The 9882-nt window shown below is 42.4% G+C and overlaps 2 protein-coding genes across 5 annotated transcripts; one reads left to right on the forward strand and one right to left on the reverse strand.

Annotated features, from left to right (window-relative positions):
• On the forward strand, positions 919–2340 carry LOC109713746. Its single transcript, XM_020237929.1, has one exon. The coding sequence runs from the start codon at positions 1159–1161 to the stop codon at positions 2080–2082; it is 924 nt and encodes a 307-aa protein (XP_020093518.1). The 5' UTR covers positions 919–1158; the 3' UTR covers positions 2083–2340.
• Positions 5595–9837, reverse strand: LOC109713635 (probable purine permease 11). Of its 4 annotated transcripts, XM_020237793.1 has the most exons (4): positions 9679–9738; positions 8689–8802; positions 7253–7887; positions 5595–6847 (listed from the first exon to the last, which is right to left on the reverse strand). In XM_020237793.1, exons 1-4 carry the CDS (start codon positions 9721–9723, stop codon positions 6304–6306), a joined length of 1338 nt encoding a protein of 445 aa, XP_020093382.1. In that variant the 5' UTR covers positions 9724–9738; the 3' UTR covers positions 5595–6303. The 4 variants fall into 4 exon arrangements, with proteins under 4 accessions (XP_020093382.1, XP_020093384.1, XP_020093383.1 ...); XM_020237795.1 differs by lacking the exons at positions 8689–8802; positions 9679–9738 and adding an exon at positions 9793–9837 and having other exon boundaries at positions 5597–6847; XM_020237794.1 differs by lacking the exon at positions 8689–8802 and having other exon boundaries at positions 5597–6847.

Here is a 9882-nt window from a genome sequence, read left to right on the forward strand (position 1 = left end):
GAGAAGAAGAGTACGTTCCTGGACCTGGTGGACTCATCTCTTGTGACTTGTAAAGTGATCCTTAAAACACCAGGACAAAAGGTGGAATTGTACTGTTATTACAGGACAATTAAAGGTGGTAACTTATTAATGGTGCTTAATTAATGAGGGGTAACAGTATTCAGCTTTTGGATAACAAAACCGGAACTTGAGACTATTCACTGTTGGAGTACACGCAATTTATTTGTCTCCAGGATAATAACAAGGTCCTGTTTAAGCATCCGCATAAGTTATTCATGTACGAGAATTTTATGTATATATATGTATATATATATATAGCGAGTAAAGTTACTGTACTATATAAGTGTGAGCAAGCAATTTGATTTTTAGTTAAAAAAAAAAACTTCCTATACATAATTTGCTAGAGTCATATAGTTTAGGTATAATGTGATTTAATTTATTATGAAAAAATAGTTTGAAGGTGGAAGATTCCGAAACTTTTTGTGCATACAAAGATTCCAAAATTTTTTCTCTAGCGCGAATTCAACCAGACTGTCCCTTCTCCGGTTCACACCTGAGACATAATCAAAGAGATATCATACAAGAGACGAATCAGATCATGCTTTCTATTCAACATCTATTTTTTTTCACCAACAACAGATGTATATGTACCGAATAAGATAATATTATTGCGTCAAACGGCTCCTACGATTTTTCCTCTGAATTTATTTACCCAGAGCTCGGGCCCGGGATTAGTCGATAGTGGGATAAATTGGCTTTAGCCGCTCTCTTATTCGGACCAGGATTATTCAATCCATGTTGGGATCACCATACATTAAACTGTACCTAACGAACACATGAACGCCTCTGCTTTCGCATTAAATCCCAACCCCCAATACCACTCCGGCGTTATTATTATTTACGAAATTAAAATTAAAAAAAAAAAAACGGGTAATAAAAGAACTTGATTTCCCCCCAAATCCATTCCTCTCCATGTGCTCTCTCTCATACTCGTCCCAATTCCCATTCCCATTCCCCGGTGGAGACGAAGCGAAGAGAGCCACGAAACCCTAGATCTCAACCCTAACCCTAGCCCTAATCCTTGGTACCTCGATCTTCTTCGTTAATGGCGGAAGGGAGGAGGGGAGGAGAGGGGAGGCGACGGTGGTGGAGGCGGCGATGAGGTGCAAGGCCCATCCCTACGCCCACGGCGTCGGGGTCTGCGCTCCCTGCCTCCGCGAGCGCCTCCTCGCCCTCGTCGCCACAGCCTCCGCCGCCGAGGACGACGACGGCGACAACGAGGCCCCCCCGGCCCCGAGCCGCCGCACCTTGAAGCCCCATCGCCCCTCGTCTCCGCCGCGCCTCGTGGCCCCCCGATCCGTCTCCCCCTACGTCCCCCGCCGCCGATCCGACGCCTACGCCCCCTCCGCCCCGTGCCGAAACCCTAGCCTCCTCTTCTTCAGAACCCCCCAGGTCGGGCCCTCCGTCCCCGCAGGCGCCGAGGACGGCGGAGGTGCAGTCGGCGGCGGGAAGAGCCGGAGCGGGAAGTTCTCGATCTTAAACACCCTCTTCGGCCATTCGAGACCCACGGAGCCCTCGAGGTCCACGTCGCGATCGACCTCGTGGCTCTCGGCGCTCGTCCGCGGAGGCCGCCGCCGCCGCCGCCGCCGGAGCAAGACGCCGGAGGTCCACTCTCCGGCGCTCACGTCGCCGTCGAGTATGGCGAGGCGGAGCTCGTACCGCGCGGCGAGGGACCGGGGGATGTCGCCGGAGTCGGAGTCCCCGGGCGCCGGAGAGCGGTGGTGGCACCCGACCCCGTCCCCCCTGCGCCGCGCGTCCCACCACCGCGCCGCCGCCCCGGGAGGCGGCGCCGGGATCTCGGGCTTCGCGGTGTGCCTGAGCCCGCTTGTGCGGCCGAGCCCGAGCCACCGCCGTAGCCAAGGCTCCGCCGCCCCCGCCGGGGATATGGGTTTCTCCGGCGAGCTCCGGAGCGCGAGGTCCCCGCGCCACCACCGCCGCGTCTCGGGCAGCGGCTTCGCCGCCCCCGCCGCGCTGTGCCACAACCGGTCGAGGAAGTTGGCTGATTTCGGTAGGTTGCGCTGACGCTTTTCTCCCATTTTTACACTCCTTGCCCTTATTAATCTCGTGAAAAATAGGGCGCAAAACCAAATTTGCTTCTTTTTTTTTTCCCTTTTTACTTTTAATTTTTGGGTGCTTCGATTTGAGTTTGCGTCGTGTGATGTTTTTTCTCCACGTTGTATAGTATAACGACGATAGCTTTATGTATTAAATGCGATCTACTGCTATGATTCAGAACTTGGCTTAAATTTTGCGTCAATATGCAATGAATTTAGCATTCAATTTGCCAACCAACTCGAGTGGAAGTACATTTAATCTTAGTATTAAAATCGGCCTCGCCATGAACGGGATGATGATACATTACTGGAATTGGGTGGGCTTGTTGAGTATTTTATTTAAAAGGTAAATAAATTTTTATGCAATTTACTTAAGCTACCGCTCATTTTAATTTATCTATCTAGCCTTCATAATAGAATTTTAGTTTTGCTATCTAATTTTTTTTTAAAAAAATCATTTAATTTAAGTCATTTTATAGCTCGTTTATTTCAGAATTTGAATGTGTAAATTATTTGAAGAAGTTTCAGCAGAATATTCTTTGTACACCCAAGTCAGCCTAAAAATTTTAATTTAAAATTAAACAGAATTATAAAATTATTTACCAAAATTAAATCTTTTAACGATTGAACTGTCAAATTAAAATTAATTATACTTTGATTAAGCTCTATACACACTATTTATATTTTTGGGAACTTCTAAAGCATTGTGGAGAGTGCTCCAGAAGCTTGTGACAGTGGAGCGAAGCACAATGTGGGAGCAACTCAGGACTACATCAAAGCGTGTGTTTGGCTTTTTATGTTAATAATAATAATAATAATAACGTTTCGTAATATCATATTATTAGGAGAGTTTTGATTTGGTCCCAAGTCGATGTGGGAGTGGGACTATTTCAAAGAGTACTGGTGTGGGTGGGTCCCACTTAAGATTTGCAGCGTCATTTATGCGCACTCTTCAGCGTAAATAATATTTTTCTACCACTCAAATTGTTTTCAACATCCACCTATTCATCTTATTAAGAAGTCAAAAGCCCATCATTGGTTGATCACTGCAACCTGTTATCTTAAGTAGAAGGGGTGTTGTCAAAAAGTCAACAAAGATTATGTGTTTGGATAGCACAACTTACTGATTCTTTGATGGTGTATTTTGAGTCAATACCCCAGGTCCCCAGCTTAATTATTTGTAAATGAGCTTATTTTAAAAGTGCATCTTTGTTTTAAATTCGTGTAGTTGTGGAAGGACGAGATTATTGAGTTTACGGAGGACAAACTGATTAACCTCCTCCATAAATGAAAGGAAAGACCACTCAAAACTCAAAAATTAAGATGACAATTGTGATCAACTACTAATCTGATTTACCAAAGATTTTTGTTTTTTAAGTTTAAACTAGTATTATTTTCTCCCTGTTCCTTCGTATCTTATGCCATGATGAAAAAGCTCCATAAATCACTTTACCATCGACTAAGCCTTTTTTTTTCCTTTAATCAAAAATCCTTCCCTAGCTAGCATCTCCTGAACCTTTATTTTTTTTTTTTTTTAAAAAAAAGCCGTATTTTAGATCACTTGAGGTCACGTGACGACGAATGATTGGAGTACTGGCGATTAATTCCCAATTCTCAACTCTGGCCACGATGAAAAATATAAGTCAACTATCGTGGGTGGAGAAGCATGACTCCTTTTTTAGGAGTCAACTCATGTTCCCACTCGAACCTAAAAATGTGTTTCGTTTTAAGTTCGAATGACTAATATATTTTTTTTATATATGTTTCGTAATCATTGATTAATTTGCTGTTCATAGCAGTGCCTTTTTTTTTTACTTAAAATAGAAAAGAAAGGAAGAAAAAGAATTAGCTTTTATTGTGATTTTATTTTATGGTGGTGGTGGTGGTGGGGGTGGAGGTGGATGTGATCGTTGGCCACCAACTATTCGTTTCTTTTGCTACCCACCGTCGAAAGTGGCTTGCAAGAGAGAAATGGTGCTGGCAAAAGCAATGTCTCTTGTAATTTATCTCTGTGGGTTACAGATTATTAGCTTCTTTTCTTTTCTTTCCTTTTTTTCCCGTTGAAAAATGCACAATTTTGTTTTAAATTTTGCAGTAAATTCTACTTTAGTTTTCGAATTATTAACCTAAACAGATTAAGTTTGTGCATTTAGAATCCCATAGTAATAGTGAATGATCAAGAATCACTAGTACTTTACTTCATTCATGATTTTTTTTAAAAAAGAGGGAGAAACGTAGTAATCTATTTGTTTCTTTCATGTTTTAAAAATAAATTCGGCTAAAAATATAAAGCAACTATGTTTCGAATTTAGAACCTTGGATATCAACTATCAAACTTTTATTATGCAAGGTACAGTCCATCATATAGGTCTTCTTCAATGAGAAGCAACTCCAATTATATTCACGCTGGTTGGGTAGCAGTGTCTCCATTGTGTATGTATCTTCATGTGGGTCGAGCTTTACTTCTACGGAGGGCCATGGTACGATGGCAGTACTGTACTATAGGTTTTGCACTATAAGATCAAGAGAGAGCGAGAGAGAGAGAGTTGAGCTGAAATACTGACTCAATTGCCACCTATTTATTTTCAGTAATGGAGCATTCAAATCGACGATTGATGTTGCTGAATATGATCTATATCACTTGAAATATTTAGAGACCAAATTTCAAATCTTTAACGTCATTGACCTAATGGTCAAAGAATTTTAAAATTTGTAATTTTAATGATCAATATGAAGCGTTTTTTCGTTTAACGACGTAAAGATATCAAATTAAATTTTGGTTAGAGAATTCTTTAAACTATTTAAAACAAGATATATACTCTTGATTACAAGATTCCTTTTATTATTTTTTAAAGAATATTTATTTTTAGTGGTTCATTTTTATGTCCATTTGATGGACAAGAAAATAATATTGAAAAAGTATCAAATTTGGTTTCTAAATGCTTCAAATGATATAAATCATATTCAACAATACCAATTGTCGATTTGGAGGGTTCATCATTGAAAATAAATAGGTGACAATAGAATCCGTTTGCTACTACACTAGATGGGCTATGGATAAGTGGGATTCAATGGTTAGTTGCTTCTCCATTTTATATTTTATAGTGCCGTGTTATCACTTAGGAAATTAAATTTAATCTTTATTTAATCATACTCTGTTATCACATGCAAATTACTCCAACTAATTGAAGGCGAGGTTTTTTTTAAAACAAAAGAAAAAATAGTGCGATCTGTATGGTGTGCTATCACCTATGCTGGTTCTGTCTCGATGGGACCGGTTCAAACCCAGTTTCTTACTTTTTCGTTAATAACGCGAGGATTTTCCTTTTTGATCCGGAAACGGAAGGTTTCGCAAGCAGAAGCAAAATTAGTAATAAGCCTGAAGAGTAGTAATAATCACTAAACAATATGGCTTAAGAGAAATTTGCCAGAAGAGTAATAATAATAATCACTAAACAATGTCTTAAGAGAAGTTCACTTAAAAAGGATCAGTTTCTTTCCTTTTCTTAACCTTTAGCAACGCCAGGATTGCGTTGCCTTTCAAGGGAGTCATCCGAGAATGCAAAGAGACCGACTTAAAAACCAGTATATTTTGACAGTAAAATGGGGGAAATAAGGATTGTGTTGCCAAAGTTGTTTAATCAAATCTTTTTCAACAGCTTCTCATTGCAATAGAAGCAAAATCGACTTATTCCGAAGTTTAGATGCATCTTGTTGCAGCTTTGAATCCACGGTCGCGAAAACTACAAACTTTATATTTGTCAAACGCCCGCCGAGCTGTAAGCTAAGCAAACATGCAGCTACGCGCATTTGATAGTACCACAGATAAGAGTTGCTCCCTTCAAGATGTGGTCCTAAACTAATAATTGCTGACACTTTTGCTACTGCGGCCCTCGTCTTCAATGTTCACACTTTTAATTTGCCACAAAAGTTGGTAGCCCATCAGCCCATGTGATCATTTATTTAGAGCATGTTTGTCAAATTGATAATGGCTGGCTTTTAATTAGCCCATGTGATCATTCATCTAGAGCATGTCATGTGAAAATGATTTTTCCATCACTATACGATGTCCATAACTTTGAAACAATAGTTATCATCATACCTTTTTTTCTCTTTGTTTTGCTAAAAATTTTCTCATTAACCCATTAGAGAGCGAAAAACACCCTCATATATACATATAAACCCGTGACTAAGCAGAAGCGTCTCTAGCGTCTCCTCTTTCCCCCAGTACTGTAGCCTTTTTCTGGGCCTTATAATCAAGATAGTGCTGATAAAAATAGGATATAAATCCCCAGATAGCCAACAAGAGGGATATCACCTTAACCCCGTCCATTTTGTCCTTAAACAGGATCACGGCAAACACGGGCGCGATGGGTATCCCGAGAGTGCTGATGACGTTGGAGAAGAGCGCGGACACCTCCGAGATGAGGCCCACGAGCCCAACGTTGGTGACCTGCCACCCCACCGAGGCCCAGATTAGAGTCATCACGTAGCCCACTTCGCCTCGGCCGAACCCCTCGGCCTCTCGCCTCAGGCCTCTGTACTCGCCGCTGATGAAGAGGCCCGCGGCGGCGGCGGCGGTGGAGACGGCCGCGGTGTAGATCTGCATGTCGAGCACCGCGCGCAGGCTCCGGCTGCGGACGAGCTTCTCGAAGGTCAGCTCCATCAGGGAGAGGATGAGGGAGTACAATGCCGACGCCGCGAGGGTCAGCACGAAGCCAAGCCCGTAGTGCCTGTTTTTTCACAAAAATATCGCCGCCCAAAAGCAAGAAAGAATGCAATAATTATAAGACTCCAAAATTTTCTAATTATTATTGTATAACTAGGTACTATCGCGCGCGCGCTTCTCTGGTTAACTAACTACTATTTGCTAGCTATAGTACGGAGTACGGACACGTTACGGAGTCACGCATATGAAAAATGACGTATAGGAGATTCCTATATAGTTAGTTAGTTATGCATGCCCATGCCCAGTAAACAAACACCTCACAATTTGATATATAACAGGGGTGTAGTGCTATCAAATTCCATCAATTGCATGTGCTTGCGCACGAATGTTTGAGCCTGCGAGTGCGAATGCATATATAACAATTCCAAATGTATGTAATTAAGTAGCGATTGATTAGCTGATCGATCACCTTCCTGCGGTGGGGTCGTCGTCAGAGCGGACGGCGAGGATGGCGGCGGAGAAGGTGAGGAGGACGAGGGAGTTGAGGGTGAGGTCGGTGAACTTCTCGCCGTTGATGAAGTAGGAGAAGACGGCGTTGAAGCCCAGCTGGGTGGCGCACACCAGCGAGTACGCCGACACCGTCAGATACAGCAAGCCGTACGAGTACAGCAGGCTGTCGACGGCCGTGATCAGGCCGAGCCCCACGTACGCGAGCCCGAGCTTCAGAAGCGGCGAAGGCGGTGGCAGGGGCGGAGATTGAGGCGTGAAGAGGAGGAGGCGGGGGAGGAAGAGGACGGGGAAGGCGGCGGAGAGGGTTAGGGTTTGGAGCCACATGGAGGAGCCGCCGTGGTCGTAGTAGAAGCGGCCGAGGAGGGTGGCGGCGGATTGGCCGGAGAGGACGAGGACGGAGTGCATCGCCACCGCCACCCACCACCTCCACCGCCACCGCCTCCGCCTCCGCCCCTTCTCCTCCTCCTCCTCCTCCTCCTCCTCCTCCTCCATCGTAGTGTCTCCCATGGCCGCGGTGCTGGTGAGTGGGTGGCGGAGCTCTTCGGCGTCTGCGTCTTCTACATGGGCCGGGATCGAAGCGTTGGGCCTCTTGAGCTGTGGTGGAGGAGGATGATTGAGCCCGTGGATAAGAAGAAGAAGAAGAAGAAGAAGAAGGAGACACTCACACACACGCGCACACACGCGCGATCGAGATGAGCGCGGCGGTGAATGATGGATTGATGGAATCTTAGTGACGCGTGGCTACTGTTCAGAGCAATTATTTGTCTCTTATCTTTTACTCTGAACTCCGTGTACTAGTAATTTTTTAACTTTGTTCCAAGCAATATACAGAGCTCGTTTGGCCTTTTCATAAACGACAGTACTATCATTTATCTTTGATAAAATTAGACACCCCAAATTTTTAATCTTTTCGTACTGTTTTCTTATTATTATTTAGGGATAACTTCAAAAAAATCGCCTATGATTTTATATTTTCTCACTTTTGTACCCTGTGGTTTAAAGTGTCTCGATTTACCTCCATATAGTTTCATTTTTTTTTATTATTTTAAAATCAATGACAAAGTTAAAATTAAAGGATACTAAAGTAAATATTTGATAAATCTAGATAAGTATCTGAAATTTTTTGTATATAAATTAACTAAATATTAAGAAAAAAAACTGCTGAAAAGATAAAAATAAAACCACAGGGGAGCAAATTGATATATTTTTAAACTACATGGTACTAAAGTGAGAAAGTGCACAACCACATAAGGGATTTTTGAAGTTTTTTCTATTATTTATGATATCTCTGTAAGCAGCTTATTCTGAAATATTCTGTTCTCTACATAACTTTGACAATCATTAACTTGGCTATTCATTTTTCTAAATAAGGTTATTTCTGCGGTCCACTTTTACCTTGTAATCCTCCAAATTTACTATCGGCTGTAAGATACCAATTCCCTTTGGAACTTTTTTCTTCTGTTTTGTAAGTGGATTCTGCACGCAACGGTCTTTTAAAAGTTGATAGCTCTGCATTAAATATATACAAAAAGAAAAGGCCGGTGCAAAAAGTTGAATAAACTTCATCTTTTAGCTCAAAAGAACAGGAACTAATTACTAGATCCTCCCTGTCACTATCAGCTTCATTGACTAGAATGGTTGAGACCACGACCCAATTGAAACGAAGGTCCACTCAATCCTTTTAAAAGCGAATCCAACGTAACAATTACTCTTAGCCCAGAAAACAGGGACCCTTACGGCCCACCAAATCGGCCCAATTATTAATTCACGTATTTAAAGCCACCTATGCATGCTCTCCCTGCCCAAAATATAATTGAAATGCGCAGGTGCCGTAGAAACTTGAAATGAGATCCTAGCACTCAGATTATAAAATTCTAATCTAGATCTGCTGTTCCCGCTGTGGAAAGAAACTATTGGACTTTATCAAACAGCATTAAATTTTGTCGCAGCTGAAACACGACCGCAATAACATTTTGGTTCGAATCGGAAATTGACAGTGTCTTGGACCACAAATTCCATCATGTTCAAACATTTGATTCCGTAGTAACCTCCGAACTCAGATTCTCCGAACACCAAATGGGAAAACAGTTATTACTCATAATCTAGACCGGGATCGAGCTCTACAGTGGCAAACCAGTTATCTATCTATCAATCTATCTATCTTTGATTCACAACTTGTTGAGTTAAGCTCGGAGGAAAAAGCCAAACGCAGGAAATATAGTTGAAAGATGCAGGATTAGATGACTTTTGATTGGCCTCTCAGAAACCCCCCCTCAAGTTTCTCTTTCTAATCTACGGGCCCCATCCACCATCTTTCTAAGTTTATGTCCTAAAGAAAAGAAAAGAAAAGAAAAGATGAGGGAAATGATGGGATTTGTAACTCACCTTCGTATTGGTGACGGATTTCATGAATAGCTTCCAATTCCCCATTCAGATCTGCGGAGCTCACTTGCTATTTATATCCAGAGAGAGAGAGAGAGAGAGAGACAGACAGAGGACCTGCTCGTCAGCTGTGCATCCGTGCTCCATCTCATTCGGTGGGTTTAATACTCTGCTTGGATTTGGATATCTCTCTTTCCTTTTCTCTCT

Source organism: Ananas comosus, linkage group 8, assembly GCF_001540865.1.
Source record: "Ananas comosus cultivar F153 linkage group 8, ASM154086v1, whole genome shotgun sequence".
In the NCBI taxonomy this organism is placed as follows: domain Eukaryota; kingdom Viridiplantae; phylum Streptophyta; class Magnoliopsida; order Poales; family Bromeliaceae; genus Ananas; species Ananas comosus.